Below are 22,745 nucleotides of genomic sequence, written 5' to 3'. Positions count from 1 at the left end.
CAGCTGATTACTTCAGGTCAAGAGCGATGCCCCTGTTCAATGTGGGGGAGCGACGCATTATAACCTAAATGCTCAAAGGTTTAAAAACGGCCAAGTACCTAAGTGTCCGCGCTGAGTAGGGTTCCGTATAATATGCGGAAAAAAATCAATATTAATAAGGTTTAATCGACTATTACTCGTTAACTTGTAAAGCCTACTAGGCATGATATTTTTTTCTTTTAAATCGTATTAATCCTACTAATATTATAAATGGCAAAGTTTGTCGATTTTAATCAACAGATCACTGAATCGAAATATCGTCATCACAACCCCGCAATGTTTTAAAGCAGGCCTATCCAACGATACCCCACACCATAGGCTTGGATGAGAAAAAAAAATCACCCCCACTTTACGTCTAGGGGAGGTACCATTTTTTTTTGTATCATTTTGGCGGCATGGTTGCTACATATGTATGTCCGTGCAAAATTTCAATTTTCTAGCACTGATAGTCTCTGAGCAAAGCCGCTTACGGACAGACAGACAGTCAGACATGGCGAAACTGCTTATAAGAGTTACGTTTATGCCATTTTGGCTACGGAACGGTATTGCTCGGAAATTATAACTAACTTTGTACCTCTGATTATGACGAACAGCAGGGCTACTACGAAACTCGAAGTTCGTGTCGTACGGTCCTTCTGACACTTATACTATTTAATACGAGAGCGAGAGGGACGGTACGATACGAACTTCGAATTTCGAGTTTCGTGGTAGCCCTACTGATCGAAGTAGGTAGGTACAGTCAGCAGTAAAAGTGGATGAGCGGTTATGGTGCTCAAACTGATCTACTTAAACATTTTCTTATTACTTTGACAGTAGAGTCGTGTGTAGACAATGAGGGTTTTCACAGAGGCGCAATATCGCTAGATGGCGTTAGTACCTATCGTGAGGTCCATTTGACGTTTGACGTTTGCTTGCGATTGACTCATTTAGTTTTTTAACCAATCATGAAGAAACGAGAAAACGTCAAACGGATTTGATAGTGTTTTATGCGGTGATTAACCTTAACAGTGAACAGTGATCACAAAATTCTATATTGCTCTCGTGTCTGACATTTTTTAATGCGCAAGTGGTCTCCGCGTGGTTTCTGGAATTTTGCTATCAAGTTGCAAAAACTACAATCACCGTACAACGTGAATAAGAAGAATATATTTAACTTTAATTTAACTGACATTGGCCCAAGCCTTATGGCCGCCATTAAGAGGAATTAATTAATGACGTCAAACGGACCTCTCGATTCTAACGCCATCTAGCGATATTTCGCCTCTGTGAAAACCCTCATTTTGAACACCATAACCGCTCATCCACTTCTGATGCTGACTTTACCTACTTCCTTCATTAGTTCAGTAATAACTGCGATGGGTTTTGTTACTTTAAATGGCTTTCCTTGTCATTGTTTCATACCTACAATATTTTTCCTGTTTATCTAGGCCTTTTCTATAATGACGCATTTCCACAAGTAACCTCAATTATTTCCAACCCGGTATACTTAGGCAGTTGTCTCACCGCCCGCGAGGAAACGATTGGCTATCGACTATTTTCTCGCTCAAGAAACGAACAAAAGATATAAGATCCTGTGTGAGTAAAAGAGACATATATATATAGTTGATCTGGCGGTTCACACTGCCGGCGAGAACTCGCTTTACATCTTTTGTCGCAGCGACAAGAGCTATAAAACTCGCTGAGCTATAAAACTAGCTCCGCGATACTCGCTCAGCGCTATTAGCTTGGCGGCCGCCCGGCTCGAGCGAGTGGAGCGAGTAATCGCCCGTCGTACTCAAACACTCGCTTCTCGCTGCTCGCCCACTCGTTTCAAGTTACTCGCTCTGCTCGCTTCTCGCTCATCGTCGGCGGTGGGACAAGTGCCTTATATAGCTCATTTAATTTACTTTAGTAGTCTAGTTGGATTCGGGTGTCCACATTCGGATGGTTTCTTTAAATCTTTACAAGCTTTTATTTAGTTTACCTGTCCCGTTGTCTGTCTGTCTGTAGTCAAATCTTGCAAGTATAATTTGACCAAGTTCCAGTAGTCAGATTGACTTAAAATTTGGAATACTTATGTAAATTGCAAGACAGTACAATAATCTGGTAGTGACATCCTGGTAGTCCAGCCAGGATCGTCTCCGCAGGACGGAACTCTTCAACGGTTAATAGCATCGACTTGAAATTTGGTATGCAAATTTTTATATTTGGTTTGTGTGACAATGCAAGTACTGTCAACAAAAAGTACAGTCAGCAAAAAAGCTTTTTTTTTACCAAAAACTTGCAAGTTAAGTTGATCCACTTGCCGGTTTCCGATTGAGCTGAAATTTTGCATGCATGTGTAAATCGGATGACAATGCATTATCATTATGACATGAAGCTGATCTGATGATGAAGCTGGAAGGTGGCTATAGGAAGTCCGTAATGAAACGACACAAACCCATCGAGTTTGGATTCCTTTGATTTGAGGTTTTCTAGCGATGGTTCTTAGACATGTTAATCAAAATCGATTGAGCCGTTTTTGAGATATTGAACTTTGAAGTGACAAAGTCGGGGGTTTTCCAACTTTTTGTTGGTTATAAGAATGACTCTACGAAAGCAGTAGTCGCACCTGTCAACATGGTGCAATGGGGTCCTGCGGCCGTTTTTTAAAGCGCCACCTATGACAACACCCATGGAGGGCGAAATATTGTGATGCGAATGGAGTAATAGGCATAGAGCCCTAGACAATTTGTCAATTAGCCAAAGCCGACTATTTTATTTGAATTGTATTTTTTTACCCTCGACCCAAAAAGAGGGGTGTTATAAGTTTGACCGCTACGTGTGTCTGTCTGTGGCACCTTTGAAGTTACAAAGTCGGGGGTTTTAGAACTTTTAGTTGGTTAGGTTATTGTATCATTATACAACGTTAGGTAGGTACTACAGATTTTACCATTTTCGAATTAAGTGCTTTCGAATAGTATTTTCGCGGATGCTATTTAATCTTCAATTTGTTAGTAATAATTGTAATAATCATAAATGTTGCAATACGGTATTTGACTATTTTGTATCATCATGTCAGCCGAAAGACGTCCACTGCTTGACATAGGCCTCCCCCAAGGCTCTCCACTCAGACCGGTCTTGTGCTTTCCGCATCCACCGCGATCCCGCGATCTTAACCAAGTCGTCGCTCCATCTTGTTGGAGGCCTACCGACAGCTCGTCTCCCGGTCCGCGGACGCCATTCGAGAACCTTCTGGCCCCATCGGCCATCCGTCCTGCGAGCAATGTGCCCCGCCCACTGCCACTTTAGTTTCGCAATTCTTCGCAAATCTTCAATTTGTTAGTAATAATTGTAATAATCATAAATGTTGCAATACGGTATTTGACTATTTTGTAATTAAAACTACACAATGCCTGTTATCGAATAGAGAAACAATAATTAAGCTACCTTTACAAATAACAAAGTTATAAAGGTTTGAAATTCAAGATTAGACAGAGAAAGACATACTGGCATGTGACGTCACACGCCAGTAGCGCCATACTTGCTGCATAGAGAAAAGCGTTTGAGAAAGAGACAGGGTACATAGATTTTTCGAAAAATCCAATTTTCAACCGATTTAAGTTTTCTCTTCGCTAAAACACTGTCTGTACATCTATATTTTCATAATAATATTTAAGGTATGGCAAATTCAGGAGTTGTCAAATACCGTATTTAATAAAGTATGTAAGTAATTAAAGTTTATTTATTAATTATTGAACTAGAACTTGAAATAAATGTGAACTTATTTATCTTACTTTTTTAACTTTCAATGTTAAAATGTTCAAGTTTTTGAACTTTACCTCAAAATTAGTTAAGTCTTCGTTAATGAATTCAAACTTCAAAATTAGTTAAGGAAGGCTTCGGAATTGCACATAATATATAATATATAAGTAGCAAGTATTTAGTATGCGAAAAATTGTTTTAGAAATTAATACTGATAAGTTGATAACATTTAAGAAAGCTATCTAGAAGTGATCATTTCGACACGCACTCGGTATAAGTATGTAGTAATAATAACCTACCAAAAAAAACATTCTTTTAGGGTTCCATTTCCATAGCTAAAATGACAAAAACGGAACCCTTATTTTCACCATGTCTGTCCGTCTGTCTTTTTGTAAGTTTGTCCGTCCGCAGCTTTGCTCAAAGACTATTAGTGCTAGAACACGATAGTCTACAATTCTACATATATTATGTAGCAACTATGCCGGCAAAATGGTGAGGAAAATAAAAAAAAATTTTTAGGGTACCTCCCATAGATGTAAAGGGGAGGGGGATTTTTTTCTCGTCTAACCCTATAGATAGTGTGGGGTATCATTAGATAGGTCTTTCAAGGGGGTTGTGAAGACGACTTTTCGATTCGGGAATCTGTTTGCGAAATATTCAACATTAAAGTGCACATTTTCATTAAAATCGAGCCCCCCCCCCAATAAAATATACCTAAACTTGACTAGATTCCGTACAAAATTCAAATCCATAGATAAATTACTTGACTTTTTCGTTACGGCTACGGAACCCTATCTTGGATGTGCCCGACACGCTCTTGGCCGGTTTTCTAAGTTCTAAAATACGGCTTCGTAACCAAAAGTGAGTGAAAATGAATATAACAATATTTTACTTTTAATCCTTAAAACTTCTGCAAATTAACGAGTTAATAAAAAACGATTTCAGTTTTTTATTTTTAATATAGGCATTAAAGTACTAATTTCTGAACTGTCTTATGGTAAGACTAGCTGTAGTCCACATAGAAGAATAAAAAAAAGTTTACGTCCTATTTTCAGACCTCCCATGAGACATACACAAAAAAACCATAAAAATCGGTCAAACCGTTTCGGGGGAGTTTGGTCGCGAACATTGTGACCCGAGAATTTTATATAATATTAAATTTAGAGATAACAGAAAAGTCCAGGGTAGGTAACATGCATATATCTGAATTTTACAATTCAACGTTAAGTTTAAAATAGTTTTTTAAATCTCAAAAATAGTGCAAATCTGTGTGTTGCTACAAAACTACCGTTCGAATAAAATCTTTACTAGTACTTACAGCAATTTTCTTCTAGTTTTCCCCATTTGTGAATGGTATTATTAATGTAACGGTGGTTTATTTCTTATTTACGTTATTATTGATTCAACAGAATACAATATTAAATAAATGGCATTATACAATTAAAACATGGCGAGTTTACTTTTGTGGTTTGAAAAATATTAAAAATATATTTAGGTTAATTGTGGATTGTAAAAAGTGACGCGTAAATTATACGGCTAAGTTAACAATAACAAAAAATTAAATGCATCTTACCTCTCCTATTTCATTACAAACTTCCAAGGCAAGGTCATCAAAACTAGAACTAGGAAGAAAAAGGTTGTCAGATAGTCTAAATTCACTTCCTACCACTTCTGACCGTGTTATCATCATTACACACAGAACAAACGTCAAGTGCACGCCTCTTATCACAGAACTTTTCGCGGCCGCATTCGCCATATTAAAAAAAAAACGTTTGTTTTTATTTTAATAACAACACACATGAAGATTTCCTTTCAGCCAGCGCGGGTAGTTTATTTTTTATTTTTAGATTTCACAACCTTTATCAGTGTCTATGATCATTGTTTACCATCGTGACACAAAAAAGTTTAAATTAAAAAAATACACTAAAGTACTGGTGGTTAATAAAATTCTTTGAAAGTTCCAATTTCAAAAATTGTGTGCCTTCGGAAAATTCGCGAGCGTGTCGACGATCAGCCGCGATCGCTTATATTGGAGCCATGCGTAGGACTGGCGGTGCGTCCGGCGTTCGCCGGCTTGACTTTCCACCGTAAATCGTTCGTTATGCAATATGTACCTCATAATTCATACTTTTTGTGGCCAGACGCAGGGTGGAGATTTTCCTATTGAGGGGCTACTATGAAATTTGAAAATCGAAGTTCGTATCGTACCGTCTCACTCACTTTCGTATTAAATTATTAGCGACAGCGGGACGGCAAGAGATACAAAGTTCTAATTTTGCACTTCGTTCGTAGTATAGAGCCTGCAGGGCTATTACGAAATTCGAAAATCGAAGTTCGTGTCGTTCCTTCCCCCTGACACTCATGCTATTTAATACCAGAGCGAGAGGGACGGTACACTACGAACTTTGATTTTCGAACTTCGGAGTAGGCCCTCTGGCCATTCATAAACGCTTCGGGGTTTTGCCGTGCGACGGATAAAAAACGTAAAAGTGCAATTTGCGGATTGGCTTTAGCAGGAAATTTACTAAAGTCCAGCCTGAAGGAATATGTAATTTCCTAAACACATAATAATTATGTTTCAGGACTTCATTACTCATTGACACAATTTTACCATTACAACGCAATTTTAGCTGTAAAATGAGCGTTTGAAACAACTTCATACATTTTTATTGTGTATGTGGCAAATAAATTATTTGATTTGATTTGGCTCGTTAACATCATTTAATGATGAGTCCTTTTTTTTAGCGCGTCCTTTTTAGGGTTCCGTAGTCAACTAGGAACCCTTATAGTTTCGCCATGTCTGTCCGTCTGTCTGTCTGTCTGTCTGTCCGCGGGTAAGCTCAGAGACCGTTAGTACTAGAACGCTGTAATTTGACATAAATATACATATCAGTCACGCCGACAAAGTGGTACAATAAAAAAAAGGGAAAAATTTTTTTAGGGTACCTCCCATGACGTAAAGTGGGGGTGATTTTTTTTTCTCGACTAATCCTATATTGTAGGATATCGTTGGATAGGTCTTTTAAAACCACTGAGGGGTTGCTAAGACAATTTTTCTATTCAGTGATCTGTTTGCGAAATATTTAACTTTAAAGTGCAAATTTTCATTGAAATCGAGCGTCGCCCCCCTCTAAAATCTAAACTGTTGGGTGGAAAAAATTGAAAAAATTCAGAATGGTAGTAAATATATTAAATTTACAAGGAAAATTATAGCGGCTAAGATTGCTTGAGAATTATTAGTAGTTTAAGGGGCTGTTTCACCATCCATTGATTAGTGTTAACTGATGGTTAAATGTGATGCCGTCTCTATTTGTTTTGTTCGAACAGACGGAGATCGCATCACATTTAACCGTCAGTTAACACTAATCAATGGATGGTGAAACAGCCCCTAAGAGTAAATAGCAGCCTAAGGTATAAAATATACCTAAACTTGGAAGATTCAGTACACAATACGAAATCCTTAGAAAAATATAATTTGATTTTTTCGTAATGGCTACGGAACCCTATCCTGGGCGTGTGCGACACGCTCTTGGCCGGTTTTTTGTGTTTAGCAAAAATACTTAATTACTAGGTACTACTTAGATAAAGAATAATAAAATTATACCCGAAAATTATTTGCAACATATATTTTTTTTTCGATTGTGTTTTTGGTTAGTCACTTTCAGCTTCTGTGCTGTTTGTTAGTATTTATGCATTTGAAAGAAATGTAGGTAAGTATGTACTTTATACTCGTATCATCAGGTGATGACCGATTCGAATAAGATCAAACGTCAATGCATTATGAGGATGATGAAATACTTAGTCTTGATGGCACTTATTCATTTTGAGGTGAATGTTACGGTGAAGGAAAATAATGTGAGTTACCTGCACAACGTGCGAAGCCCGTCCGATGCGCGATGGTCCATGTGCGAGAAATTCCTCATCCGCAATCGGCCGCGTGGGAACTTACGTCGCAAGTCCTCTCATTCTGATATGAAGTCTGTGCCCAGCTGTGGGACGTATATAGGCAGGGACGATGATGAATTTTGACATATTGTAACTGCAACTGTACAGTCAGCATCAAAAGTAGCAGATCACTTTTTTACTCTGTTGTTTTAACACGTTAGTCAAATTTGTATGGTGTAAGTATGCAGCTACTTTTGATGCTGACCTTACCTCCTACCTATGACAAAATTATTATGATGTTTTTAAGTTTAAGGCAGTTCAGAACAAATTTTTAAGAATTTTATCCAAAAAACCCCTGACGTCTTATGGGCTTAAATACGTTTTTTTTGCTAAATCTGAAATTAAAAGAAATTGTTAACAAGTAAATATAATAAATTACATTGTTTTCCCGTCCATGATTGTCATCCACCCATATTATTATAAAGCGCTACGAGCAGCTACTCGTACGGAAGTAACTTAGTTGATGCGTCAACTGGCCATAGTAAATCAAGTAGGAGTTTTTGCCTCCCCTTCTAAATAACTGGACACAAAACACTTATCGCAGGAGATGGCAATGCGCTCTCCCATGCCAAAAACATGAACAGGCAATGACCACACGGTCACTAGAAGGTAGGAGTTTTTGCCTCCCCTTCGAAATAACTGGCCACAAAACACTTATCACAGGAGATGGCTATGCGCTCACGCGCTGCCAAAAATAAACACAGGCAACGACCACACGATCACTAGAAGCGTTTTATAGTTACGTGCGTTGTATTTATGTAGGGGTTTCGTTTTAGAATGAATTTATAGAAACGTAAAAAATATATACATGAGTACATATTCAACAGGCTGTTACAAAATACCCGTTTAGCGGAAAGGGTGTTTAATGAGACATTTACAATATTTTAAAACCGTAGTATTACCTAATAAGGTAGGATCACTGTATGACTTACCGCTAAAAAAACATGTCATTAAATTTCTCATTGATATGAAAATTATATTTCAGTAAAATTAAAGGGTGAATTACGCAGAATGTTTATGCTAACATCGGTTGTATGATAAAATATGACAGCTTACTAGGGTTGAAAATATTTTTTATATATATTTTTACCGCTTTAATATATATATTTTTTACGAGTTAATTTTTAACACGGAGTAGACGCGTGCCGTGAATGTTACCTTGCACCGTACAGTCAAGTTCATAAACTTGTGAGCAAAAATTCGATCAAAAATATCTAAACACGCTTCTACGCTATTAACAATAGATCGTATTCAGATATTTTTGATCAAATATTTGCTCACAAGTTTATGAGCTCGACTGTACGACAAGATACATGTTTGACGACCAGATGGCCTAGTGGTTAGAGAACCTGACTACGAAGCTTGAGGTCCCGGGTTCGATTCCCGTGTCGGGGCAGATATTTGTATGAAAAATACGAATGTTTGTTCTCGGGTCTTGGGTGTTTAATATGTATTTAAGTATGTATCTATCTATATAATTACATTTATCATTTGCTTAGTACCCATAACACAAGCTTTGCTACGCTTACTTTGGGACTAGGTCAATTGGTGTGAATTGTCCCGTGATATTTATTTATTTATGTTACCCTTATTCTGTCAGCAACTAAGTACAGGCAATTCCAGTCATAAATGCTCGGTGCTCCTGGCATTCCAGGCAAGTTGCTCACTAAGTTATTCTCTAAGATTTCACCGTATTGATTAACAGAATACAATGATTGCTCAACATTTCGCCACGCCGGGCTCCAACGCGCCCCATGTTTTTGCAAGTTTCTGGCCGGCAGGGTTCCCGGTATTTATGACACACGACGGAACCATTTCTTGAGTTAATTCAGGTGGAAGCAGGAAAACTTGGCGAATTATTGTTTAATTGGGCAAAGTTGCGCAATGCACTCATAGACTTTAGGCTGATTGTAATAGGTATAGGAAATAGGCAAAAGATGGTTCGGTGTTCCAGTAAGTTAGGGGAACTATCCACATTTGAATGCTATAACTAAGGCTACAATTAAATACTTATTCATAGACTAACCAAGAAAAAGTTGGAAAACCCCCGACATTGTCACTTCAAAGTTCAATATCTTAAAAACGGCTGAAACGATTTTGATAAAATATGTCTAAGAACCATCGCTAGAAAACCGGCTTTCAAATAAAAAACGCATTCAAATCGATTCCCTCGCTTAAGAGCTACGGTGACACAGACACATAGCGGTCAAACTTATAACACCCCCTTTTTGCGTCGGGGGTTAAAAACCGCACTAATCAGTACTAATTTCTACATATGAACACAAAATACAAATATGAAGTAATAGGCGGTCTTATCGCTTAAAAGCGATCTCTTCCAGACAACCGTTTGGGCACAGGAACTTAGACTGTACTGCATTGCACTGCGTTTCGCTACATCGTTTCACATTGCATTGCATTGCATCACACCCCTTAGTTTTATATAAGCGCTTCGAAAACCACTGAGTTATTTAAAGTAAGTGATCCAATACCTTAAAAATAGTACGCACGTGATTAATAATTTTTTTTTATTCAACTGGATGGCAAACGAGCAAGTGGGTCTCCTGATGATAAGAGATCACCACCGCCCATAGACACCTGCAATACCAGGGGGATTGCAGATGCGTTGCCAACCTAGAGGCCTAAGATGGGATGCCTCAAGTGCCAGTAATTTTACCGGCTGTCTTACTCTCCACGCCGAAACATAACAGTGCAAGCACTGCTGTTTCACGGCAGGATTAGCGAGCAAGATGGTGGTAGCACCTGCAAAATATGGAATATGTTTTGTAATCAGCTAGCAAATTGTAAAGTACGAGACATTTAAGAATTATTTTGACCAACGCCCGCGCCAAGCAGCCGAGCTGCAAGAGCGCTGGCGCACCGTTCACGTTTTGCTTTCCGTTTGCGTTTGCACTTTGAGTAGGAGCCACGGATTGGCTCGAAACAAGTCGGGCATATAGTGAACCGTGTATGTATTTTAATAAATTGTCTGCGTCTCACGCTAGTTTTAATTTAAAGGTTCGTATTATTTTACAAATATGTGCCCCAACTAAGGATCAAAGCCGGGACTCCGTGCTTTACAGCAGTGGTGGGCAAACTTTCTTCATGGGGGGCCAGAAAGTTACAGATATTTTAGAGGAGGGCCAGAATTTACACCGTTCTATTTTATATGTTTTTTAAGTTTTTGCCAAATTATGAAATAAAATAATATTATTATGGTGGCCGTGTTGGCCTAGTGGTTTGACCTATCGCCTCTCAAACAGAGGGTCGTGGGTTCAAACCCCGACTCGCACCTCTGAGTTTTTCCAAATTCATGTGCGGAATTACATTTGAAATTTACCACGAGCTTTGCGGTGAAGGAAAACATTGTGAGGAAACCTGCACAAACCTGCGAAGCAATTCAATGGTGCTTGTGAAGTTCCCGATCCGCACTGGGCCCGCGTGGGAACTATAGCCCAAGCCCTCTTGTTCTGAGAGGAGGCCTGTGCCCAGCAGTGGGATGTATATGCTGGGATGATGATTATGATAGCGGGCCATATAGGTAGGTACTATATATTCACTTCGAAGGAACGTCGGCGGGCTAGATTAAATCCCTTCGCGGGCCGGAGAAGCCCGCGGGCCGTACTTTGCCCATCACTGCTTTAGAGTCACGTTTTCCAATCACTTGGCTATGCGGTCGTGAAATTACAAAATTGAATATTATAAATAATCTAACCAACCAAAAGTTGGAAAACCCCCGACTTTGTCACTTCAAAGTTTAATATCTCAAAAACGGCTGAACGGATTTTAATGAAACATCTCTAAGAACCATCGCTAGAAAACCTGCTTTCAAGTGAAAAAACCGCATTCAATTCGGCTTACCCGTTTAAGAGCTACGGTGCCACAGACAGACACACAATGGTCAAACCTATAACACCCCTCTTTTTGCGTCGGGGGTTAAAAATAGGGAGCACCCACAATATGCAACACCCGCTTTTATGGTATCCAAAGGGAGACAAACAGAACCGTTATTGACGCTTTGACGTCCGTCCTTCTGTTTGACTATGCTCCAATATATGGGACCTTATTAAGGGTTAAGAGACAGACAGTAAAAATAAAATAAAATTGTTGTTTTTTTTTTTACTTTTATTTTATTTAAAAAAATAGTTTTTTCATGTTATATTTTAATTTTCATAATTTAATTATGACCTTGAACAGGTAGGTACCTAGATTTAGTAAGTTTGATTTTTTGGAGATATACGGAACACACAGTGCGCAGGTCCGACTCGCACGTAGCCAGTTTTTTTTTTAATTTTGCTCAATTTTAATAATAGCAATCGAAGGGATGGATCTCTTTATGAACGAGATAGAATCACATTTGGTCCGTTCGGCTTTATCGTGGTTAGGATCAGAATTTGTTTACTGTTTAATACTCGTAGGTAGGTATGTACTTAATTTGTTCGCCGTTCGGATTTCTAACGATATTTTTAACCCCCGACGCAAAAAGAGGGGTGTTATAAGTTTGACTGATATGTGTATCTGTGTGTCTGTCTGTGGCATCGTATCTCTTAAACGGATAAACCGATTTGAATGCAGTTTTTTTTATTTGAAAGCAGGTTTTCTAGCAATGCTACTTATATTAAAAGCTAGACAGCGCGGCGTTGGTATTTTGTTTGTTTGCTTTCTCAAACTACTAAGTAAAATGTATCATAGGAAAATAAATAGGAGATTTTTGTGTATGTGTGCGTGTTTGTTTTTGTAAAAAATTTCATTCATATAATATAATGTTTATACATCTTTTTTTTATGTAGCCTGTATAGATCTTTTATAATTTTTATTTACATAGTTTTTTTTTATATATAATATATATTGTTTTTTTTACGTGGGTGCACACTCACCGGGGTTCAGCTGAAAACCAGCGCTGCAGCCCTGGTTCCAGGGCAACGGCACATGCTGAGCTGAGTCCTTTTGGCATCGCACTACAGCACAACGTCTCTAATTTTTCTCTCTTCTTCTATTTATGTTTTTACTGTGTCTTTGTTGTGATGTAGTGTGTTTTTTATGTCAATAAATGTTATGAGTTTGTGAGTGAGTTTGAGTTTGTTACTCCTTCACGCTAAAACGGCAAAATTTCAAAGTTATAGGGCAACTGAACTGAAACTAGGTATTTTTTTAGATTACGGCGATTTGTATGGAACCACTTTTTTTAATGACTCTATCTCATGATCTCGTTGAAGTCTTATATTTTCACTGCTCCAACCGGCAGTAGACCGGAGTGTTTGATAATATTAATTGCTTGACACCTCCACGCGTTCCTGAACAAAATGATCTAGACTGACGGATAAAAAAGTGATCCTATTCCATTTTTCCTTTTGCGGTATGGTATCCGCACTGGGCCCGCGTGGGAACTACGGCCCAAGCCCTCTTGTTCTGAGAGGAGGCCTGTGCCAAGCAGTGGGACGTATGTAGGCTGGGATGATGATGATGATGGTATGGAATCTTAAAAGTTGTGTTATATTTTTCTTTGAATCCCTCGCTACGCTCACGATACCTATTACTTTAATTCTACTTATCACAATACTAAGCATTTTTACGGTTGCACTTTATATGTTGGACCACAACCGCATTTTGCAAATCTCTAACCTAACCGGATAATAATAATGTTACGATGATTATGTAATTTATGTGGTTTGACCGTTTTAATATATTTTATTGCAATAAAAACCGGAAATTAATTAGTATTATTAAATGGCAATGATGTTTTTACGATTTCATACCCAAATTCAAATTCAAATTAAAATCATTTATTCAGTAAATAGGCCGCAATGGGCACTTTTACACGTCATTTTTTAAACTACCAGCGCTTTCGGAAAGACCATCATTGCCAAGAAGAATGCGCCGCAAGAAACTTGGCAGAAAGTCATTTTTTCAACATAAAATAATTACAAATAAAATACTTAAAAACTACAGTATACAATTAAATAAAAAAAATACAAAATAATAATAATAATAATACAGGGATGTATAGGGTCCCTTAGTTACAAAACTAAACACTAACTACTACAAAGTTTAGTAGTTAGTAGTTTTTGATTTTAGTTTTTTTTTGAACCCATAGAAACACGTAATTTACCTCGCCTCACACCGTTCAGCTTTTTCCGCTAGAGATGTGCTGTGGAGGTAAATGAAGCGTTTCTATTGGTTCATGAAATACACATTCCTCGCATATCTCTGGTGGAAGCGCTGCCTAATGCCTGTATGTCTCTCCATCTGTCCGTAGTTCGTCTGGCTGCATCTTTTAAACCGTAAAAGGCGGAAATTTGAAATAGTCGAAAGTAAAAGTTGTCCTAAAATATAAACTTGAAATTTGGTGTAAAGGTAGCTCTAGCTCTACTTTACAACCAATAACAAGTCTGAAAAAAAAATTTTTTTTGCTGTCTGTCAATGTACATTTTGTTTGTTTGTTTGTTTTTACTCTTTATTGTACAAAAAGGTTACATAAAAAAAAGTAAAGTGTTAAGTACGAAGGCGGACTTATCCCTGCAGGGGTCTCTGCCAGTCAACCTTTGAGTGGTAGAGGAGCAATCAAAAAACAAGGGTCGACAAATAGAGCAAAACATATAATAATAATGTAATATTTAATATTTTGCTTAGTAATGGGGCTCTACTAACCCTAGATATTCATAGATAGGTACCTACAAATTTGTACGGCACGTCCGAGTCCAAGTCCGACTTGCATTGCCCGGTTCTTTTGCATTCATTTTGCAACTATGGTCTTATTTCCTAGACGTTGTTCCACGAATATATAATAGATATTTAGAGTAAATAAAATACTCAAAACATTGACCTTATGTCTAATCAACGGTACTAATCTCATACCTTGAATGCACATCGATTGAACTGATAAATAATCCTCGTGGGTAAGAGCATATGTCTCTGCATGGGTACTACGAAACTCGAAACTCGAAGTTCGTATCGTGCGGTCCCTCTCGCTCTCGTATTAAATAGTATAACTGTCAGAGGGACCGCACGACACGAACTTCGAGTTTCAAGTTTCGTAGTAGCCCAGCAGAGGCCCGCACGACCATCGCACGACCGGAACTTCGAGTTTCAAATTTCGTAGTAGCCCTGCAGGTAACCGATTTGCAGAGCAATGAACTATTAGTTAGGGTCACCTTAGCCTACGACTGGTCTAGTGCGGAGTATTTAACATACGCCAAGGTGACCGGCACCTGCAATCAGGACGTGGCTACGACGTTGGAATTTAACCGCTAAGATTAGAACGGCCGGACTATCCAATTAATAAATTACAAGTCTACTACTTTGCATGAATTCACGCGGAATTGAGAAAAAAAACCGGCCAAGAGCGTGTCGGATACGCTCGAAATAGGGTTCCGTAGCCATTACGAAAAAATTAAGTAATATTTTTCTACGTATTTCGTATTTTGTACGAAATGTTCCACGATCGAAGTCACAATTCGATCAAAAACAGATATAGTGGCACTGCTGCTTCACGGCAGGATTAGCGAGCAAGATGGTGGTAGCAATCCGGGCGAACCTTGCACAAGGTCCTACCACCTGCGAGCAATTGACCAAGTCTCACTGTAGGCAAAGCTTGTTTTATGGGTACTAGGCAACGGATAATAAAGATACTTTTAAACACACAAGACTCGAGAACAAACATTATTATTTTTCATTTTTTCATAAAAATATCTGCCCCGTCCGGGGTCGAACCAGGACCTTATCGTAGTCAGGTTCTACCACTAGGCCACCCGATCGTCTAAATCAGGGATGGGGAAAAGGCTTGAAATCCGGCCCGCGACCATCAAACAAAAATCAAGAGAAGATTTCGTATTGTTAGAAATTTCATTCTCATTGCCAATGGCCAGCTTGCATACAACATTCACGCATTGTTTCGCGAGCGCGGGCGGGATGAGCGAAAATCGAAAATACTTGCACAATAAATTAGTGTTTCAGAAAATAGATATCAATATTTTTATTATTTCAGTAAATAACATAGCCAAAAATGCAACAACTTGGTCCGCCATATATTTCGTTAGTATAATATTGGCACGCGAGGGAAAAAGTTTCCCCATCCCTGATCTATGATAATGAATTTGCAAATAAATTCAGGAAAGTACAATCTCTCTGCAAAACAGGCAGGAGACTAAATAAAAAAATGCAATGTCTCATAGCGGCTTATCAGTTTGAAAGTTATTCGACCAGATAAAAATATCTCGGAGTTATGAAAGTGTTGTGTCACTGGCGATTAAGGTATCAGCTGTAGAAAGAACTTGATTGTCAGTTCGTTGACCTATTGCACTAGTTTCTCCACTCTTACCTACTACACTGTATACCACACGCGAGCACAATCCTGCAAGCAATTGCGAATCTGTCAAGCTAATTTTACTAATATTATAAAATATGCGAAAGTTTGTATGTGGGAAAAAAGTTTGTATTTGCAGAAAATATGCACCTTTCGTAACTATAAGGATTTCTTTGCTCACCTGCGACCTTATGCTAGCTAAGTTTATGCAAGATGTCATACACAAATCACACAAACGCATGGTAGTATAGTGTACGGTTGTGTTGCTCTGAAGATGAGCTCTGGTTGAGTTCGAAACGCGTCACTGTATTGTAGTGGTGGTGATAGATGGGTTTGTGTGATGTGTGTGTGTTCTTACAGTGTGGAGGTGGAGGAACTGCATGAACACGCATATCTTGCATAAACTTAGCTATCACAAGGTCGCGGGTGAGCAAAGAAATTATTTTAGTTCATACATGCTTTTTATCGCGATATTCCATTCTTTCATTCATTTATTATAAAATTGAGTTGTCTGAGGTTTTCAGTATAATTAATTAAAACCTGTATTAGGTTCGACTAATATTACAAGGGGTGGAGCTTAATACTTTTAAAACCGTTTAAAAAGCTTGCAATAACAACTTGGATTAAATAACTACCAAACGGCAATGTTTATCTAGTTTATAAGCATCGGTACAGCTCCGTTTTGGCATGAATCTAAATAACTTCGGTATAAACCTCGTAGATAATACATATTCGATTGACACCGCTCTCCAAAAAATACTATAAATTTTGAAATTGTAATGCGACGACCGGACGCATCGGACAGGGATTCTAAAGAGTTCGGCATAACTAGTTCATTCACTCTGTCCGTACCAGGTGGGCTGACATATAAAAAAATCCTTGTCTCACCTCTAATGATTAACTGAGGAATGCAGATAGCCTGCTAGCATTGGTCTCGTCATTCAAAAGTCATATTGGTTTAATTATGCTTAAGAAACTGGAACAGCGACGATAAAAGAGTATTGTGATGTTATTTCGTGATATGAATGAATGAACAAAAGTTTATTCGACACACTTATGATACACACAAAAATGGTAGAAATACAAAATATGACATAAAATGTGTATTTTTTTATGTGTGAGCGGAAAAGTCCCGCCTCAGCATAAATGCACATGCTTGCAAATGTGCATGCATACGCACATTTGTACTCGTATTTTATTTTATTTTTTTAACTTGTATGAAAATAGTTTATGTATGGGAATAGAATAGAGAACAAGTTATTTGTTTTGTGCAGAATTGGGTAGAGTTTCCTGGATAAAAAGTATATTTTATATTATTATAGTCTGTCGGATAGATTGTCAGGAAATAATGGACACGTACACGTATCTTTTTCTTGGCATATCAAATTAGGTGCAGTAATTCTGACCACAAAATTCCAACTGTGGCAAAGTACTTTCCAAGCACATTCAAATGTGATGGAAAGTGTACTCTAACGGGGAACTTTAATTGACTCTATCTTCATATCAATTTGAAAAGAAACAACAGTACAGTATAAAAACCAATGTGCTAATAATAGCAGTGTACTATAATTGGAATAGTATAAAGTATGGTCAAACTGATAATTTATATTGTGACCGTGTTATATCTACGATTTGATAAATGTATTTGTATTTGATTCTCAAATCACAGCTCGCCGGCGCATGCATAATACCCCAAACTTAGGCAAAACGTTCGTAAGATGAATTAATTTGAATCCATTTCTGAGCCAACAATAACAACTACTGTTGTATTTTGTTATAGATAACAAAATCTGGTAGATTTTATCAGTCATTTATTTTTCTTAGCAATGTTTTTAACCCCTGACGCTGACACAAAAAGGGGTGTTATGGGTTCGACGCCACTGTTTGTCTATTTGACTGTGTATCTGTCTGTCTGCCTGAGGCATAGCTCTACAACGGAGGGACCGATTTTGATGCAGTTTTTTTTACGAGAAAGCGAATTTCCCTGCTGTGTTCTTAGCTATTAGATAAAAAATCGGTGTACCTAGTTGTTGAGATACTGAATTATTAAACGATAATGTCGGAATTTTTTCAACTTTTCCAAGGTTATCTTCATTAAACTCTACATACATAATTTATAATACGATCATCCAATGCATCGCAGCAAAAATCCATTGTTTTGAAGAAACCCGGATTAATAGACAAAGAAGAAGAAGACAGGCTGGTTTTACTTTTGATTTGTACAAAAATGTGCTTCGGAGCAAAATTCACAAAACGTAAAATATACAGTTACACTCAAAACGTAGCCAATAGCATTGTACACACAACGCATACGGTATTATGAAACACGTGGAACGTACAAAAAGTACATTTGCTTTTTTCCGATTTGTACATTTTGCGATACGGATAAACATACTTAAGTTAATACGTATCTATTAAACGTACGAGACTCGGGAACAAAATTTCATATTTTTTATACAAATCCCCCGCCCGGGAATCGAACCCGAGACCTCAACCTATACGAATTTGTGTATGTAGGTAAATAAATGTATGAAGGTTTAATGGCCCCATTCACGCGTGCTTTTCGTGTCTGTATGTTAGTGGCCGCCGGCCTCGACGTGCGAAGGACGCCGTGGCGATGACTCGGGCTCCTTCCGGGCCTATGTCTTATGACTCAAGGATGCCAAGGCCGTCTGAGAGGTCTTTAGTTCCTTTTTAGGGTTCCGTACCCAAAATACAATTACTGAAGCCCTGCCGGCCGATATCTATTTCCTTTAGAACATCCTCTCAATTGCAGATAACAGGAGAATCCGTAGAAACAAACAGCAAGGCTTTGCAATGAAACGTTAAAATTGGCAATGGCAACCCTAACAAGGATTGAACGCGCTTACATCAGTTGCTCGATTAACCAATCGAAAATATTTTTAAAAATGTTTTTGTACCGGGTCGTTTATCTAGCCGTATGGAAAATAAAATGCGTCAACACCTACATTTAATTATCCGTTGTGGACGACGGCACGGCAAAAAACTGTTTACTTGATCCTTCGCTACCAGGTAGGCAGACTAGGTCCTTGTCGTTATCAAAAGCATTTAATTGAAATAATAAATCTGTCATCGAGTTCAGTGACCCAGCACTTAAAATTTAATGATGAAATAACTTCGAAGGTTGTATCACGACATTGGCCAGGTACCGACGCGCGGTGCCCTCCGGTTAAAATAAAAAAAAATAATGAAAAACTATTGGTATTATTCGTTGCGGAACTGCTTGTCAAAGGTTTATGAACTCTGGCGACGTTGGACCCGTGGACGCGCCTAATGAGCGCCTAATCCGGTGATCTTTTTTAGGGTAGGTTAAACCAGAGGCCGACAACCCTCGGCTCTCGAACTCTAAAGAATTCGGAGTTCGCGAGCCAATGTACCCATTCTAACGATTAAATGTAGGTGGCTCGACGTCTGTTGCATCTCCACGGACGTGAGTTCAAAAACATTCTTAAGAATAATTAAATGAACTCATTACTTAAAGACAGAGAAAGTTTATACAAGTTTGGTTATTTCGTGAATTTCCTGAAGGTTGGTAGCGACCATAGAGCCAAGATTTAGCGGCAAGATAAAGTAAATTATCTAAGGATAAAGTAGTCGAGGGACCTCAAACTTTGTGCTTTCATTATTTTATTACTTAGTAGTTGCATCGTTGGTTTTTGACTGCATGGTCTGCTTTTGAAAGATGGCCGTATAATATACTTACAGGTGATCAATCCAAATGGGTCAGTAGGGAGAAGTTAGAAACTATGAGAGATAGGGAAATCTGTTCTTAGGAACCATGGCTTCGCTTTTAGATTTAATAAAAATGTCATTATTATTTTTTGTTTTAACTCTCATACAGAACCGGGATTCGAACCTGGTCAAAATCTCTGTAAACTATGTTATAAATTCCGCACATTTTTTCGTTGTTATTATTGATGGTGTGAATCATAAATAAAAGAAACACATTTTACAAGCTTATATTTAACTTGTAATGTGTGTATGTATGTATGTACCGGTCAAATCTTAAGTTAAATTTAAGAAAATAAAAGCACTTCATCTAATTATGGCTGTTTTAATTGTTTTGATTTAACTATTGATTTGAATTGAATAATTATATAATTGTACCGTGGAGATAAAAGACAGCTTTTGGTACACTTTAGTACCATTCATCGTATCGTATGTCTCTGACATTTTATGTTTATGCAAAAGTTCAAACACGAAATGACGGCGACAAGGTAGTAAAGTGTAAACGTATCTTTGACCTCGACCGCACTATTATTTAATTTGTGATAGTGATTAAAATATAAATAGTGACTGTGAATTGAATAAAGCTCAATGGCGTTAAGCGAGTAAAAGATAAAAGGTTGGATTATGTTTTGGCTATGCAAACTAATACTGTCAAGTAGGACATAAAACAGAAACGGTGATAAAGAACTAATATACACACACTAATACACATAAAATTGTTGCTATGTTCAAGCATTTTGCATTTTGAACCAAATATGATGAAAGTGCGTCCTCATTTAATTTCTAAATTTTTACGAATACACTCGGCAGCGAAGTGGATGAGCGGTTACGGTGATCAAAATGATCTACACTCGGCTCTACTGCCAAGGTAATAAGAGAGTATTAAGATCATTTTGAGTACAACAACTACTGATCTACTTCTGCTGCTGACTGTACTAAGTAGTACAGATCTATTGAATAATGTTTTTCCATCTTATTTTGTCGGATAACTTCGTATTTATATGCTTTCTCAATCAGCTTCAGTAAACTTCAGTAAGCCAGTTGAGACAGCAAGATACAAAATACGAACATTTCCGATAAAATACGATGGCAATTCATCATCATCATCATGTCAGCCGAAAGACGTCCACTGCTGGACATAGGCCTCCCCCAAGGCTCTCCACTCAGACCGGTTTTGTGCTTTCCGCATCCACCGCGATCCCGCGATCTTAACCAAGTCGTCGCTCCATCTTGTTGGAGGCCTACCGACAGCAATGGTAATGGCAGCGATGGCAATTATTCAATATCAAAAGTGGGCTTGGCACCGTAACAACTGGATACCACTGGACTGAGTTGTCTAATAGTTCATCCAAGGAAGGAAAAATAGGGGAAGTAAGGTAATCCTTGTATCAATAAGCGAATAGCGGTTGTTCGATTCTTGCCAAATAAGGGTAGATGATATTTTTTCGCACTGATTTGAGGGTACTTCCCACTGGAATGGCGAATCTATCTTACGCTGAAGAGGCTTCCGAGCGGACGTTCCGTTTGTATATAGACGACTCCTTGTCGGTCTTCTAACCTCTAAAGACAGTTGTGCTGTGTTTGTGTTGAGCTTCGTAGCTTCTAAACCTTAAACAAAGTGCAAATCCAAAGGAGCCCTACGCCGTGCCACTCGCGAAGGAGGCCCATTTGCTGGAATGGTGCTGGAACCTGAAGGTAAGCGGGAATCTTCATACGCTCGAATTTGGCAAGGGTTTGTACTGCGTCTCACAAGGAAATTAACAGTTATTTAGATCTATTATTATATTTAACTTGCTTTTGCAACAGTGGTATAGTTGCAGGTAAAGGTGCATAGACAACATACTAAAATTACTGATGGAATGGATGAGGGTGATGCAACGGGTAGGTAGATACCAGTAGCCAAATAAGTGGTCTATCAATTTTTAAACAAGTTCCTATCAAACGAATATGTCGCTAAAGACGAACTTTCAAGTTGACAGACACGTCTATTGGCATTATTATTTTATGGCATACAAACAATTATCAACTTTAGGGTGGTAGACCACATATTTGGCTGATGGTACCTAGGGGCGGGTAAAAGGATTTCTCATAAACAGTGCATAAGTAATTTACATACTTTAAGTTTACTACTTTGTACAAAAAAAGATTCTGTTACACTTATTCGCTAGGATCTTCTTTGATCAATACCTACTTATTTAATGAGATATGAAGGGAATGACAAGTATGGCTAAACAACAACAATGACAGAGATATTGTACACCAGAAATAGTAAGCGATACACAAAACAGGTACACAGAGAGAAAATTACAAGGTAAGCACTAGTAAGCAATAGGCGGCCTTATCGCTTAAGTGCGATCTTTTCCACTTGTATACTTCCACTAACTACAAGGTGTTGCATCCAAAGATGTACCTAACTCACCTCACGCTGCTCTCTCTGGGTTGCCTAAAGAAAATGCTCACTCCAAACTCCTATAAGTTAGCAGCTAATGTTTTGAATGATCTCGGTTCGAATTTGATTTGCGACCTAAATTTATAGAAACAAAGGAACCGCGAACCCCAACCGCCGTTCAGCCAGGGCCGGATTAACAATAGGGTCTCGACCGTAATAGGAAGTGTCGGGAACGGAATGTCAGGCGCATAGACACGCAACGGCGACGGTTGGTTAGGAAATATCGTCACTACTTTGAAAAAAGCTCGTATCTCAAAATTGATACTTTTGTAATTGAACTTTACGAAAATTATTTCAAAGGTCAATTTTGATGACGTATTGATTTGAGATACGAGATTTTTTCAAAGTAGTGACGATATGTAGAGGAGACCGGGGACAAAAGTAACAGCGGGTTGAAATTAACATCGGCTTTGTAGAGTTACGCAGTGATCAAAATACCACATGCAGCCATCCTAACATGATTTTGCACCCCTGAAGTAACATTTCAAGATTGATCTATTTGACGTTTATTTATCATAAGAGCGATAATATCAACATGAC

The 22,745-nt window shown here is 38.2% G+C and overlaps 1 protein-coding gene across 1 annotated transcript in view; it reads right to left on the bottom strand.

Moving 5' to 3' along the window:
- LOC141434770 (tyrosine-protein kinase receptor torso-like) overlaps window positions 1-5,791 on the bottom strand; it is a 32,258-nt gene extending 26,467 nt beyond the window's left edge. The window contains exon 1 of the mRNA XM_074097205.1: window positions 5,336-5,791. Coding sequence (XP_073953306.1) covers window positions 5,336-5,518 — 183 coding nt within the window. The 5' untranslated portion in view covers window positions 5,519-5,791. The remainder of the gene's footprint in view (window positions 1-5,335) is intronic.
- Window positions 5,792-22,745: the final 16,954 nt, after the last annotated feature.

This window comes from Choristoneura fumiferana, chromosome 14 (assembly GCF_025370935.1).
Source record: "Choristoneura fumiferana chromosome 14, NRCan_CFum_1, whole genome shotgun sequence".
Taxonomy (NCBI): domain Eukaryota; kingdom Metazoa; phylum Arthropoda; class Insecta; order Lepidoptera; family Tortricidae; genus Choristoneura; species Choristoneura fumiferana.
Note: the sequence above shows the minus strand (reverse complement) of the source record. Positions and strands in the feature narration are given on the sequence as shown.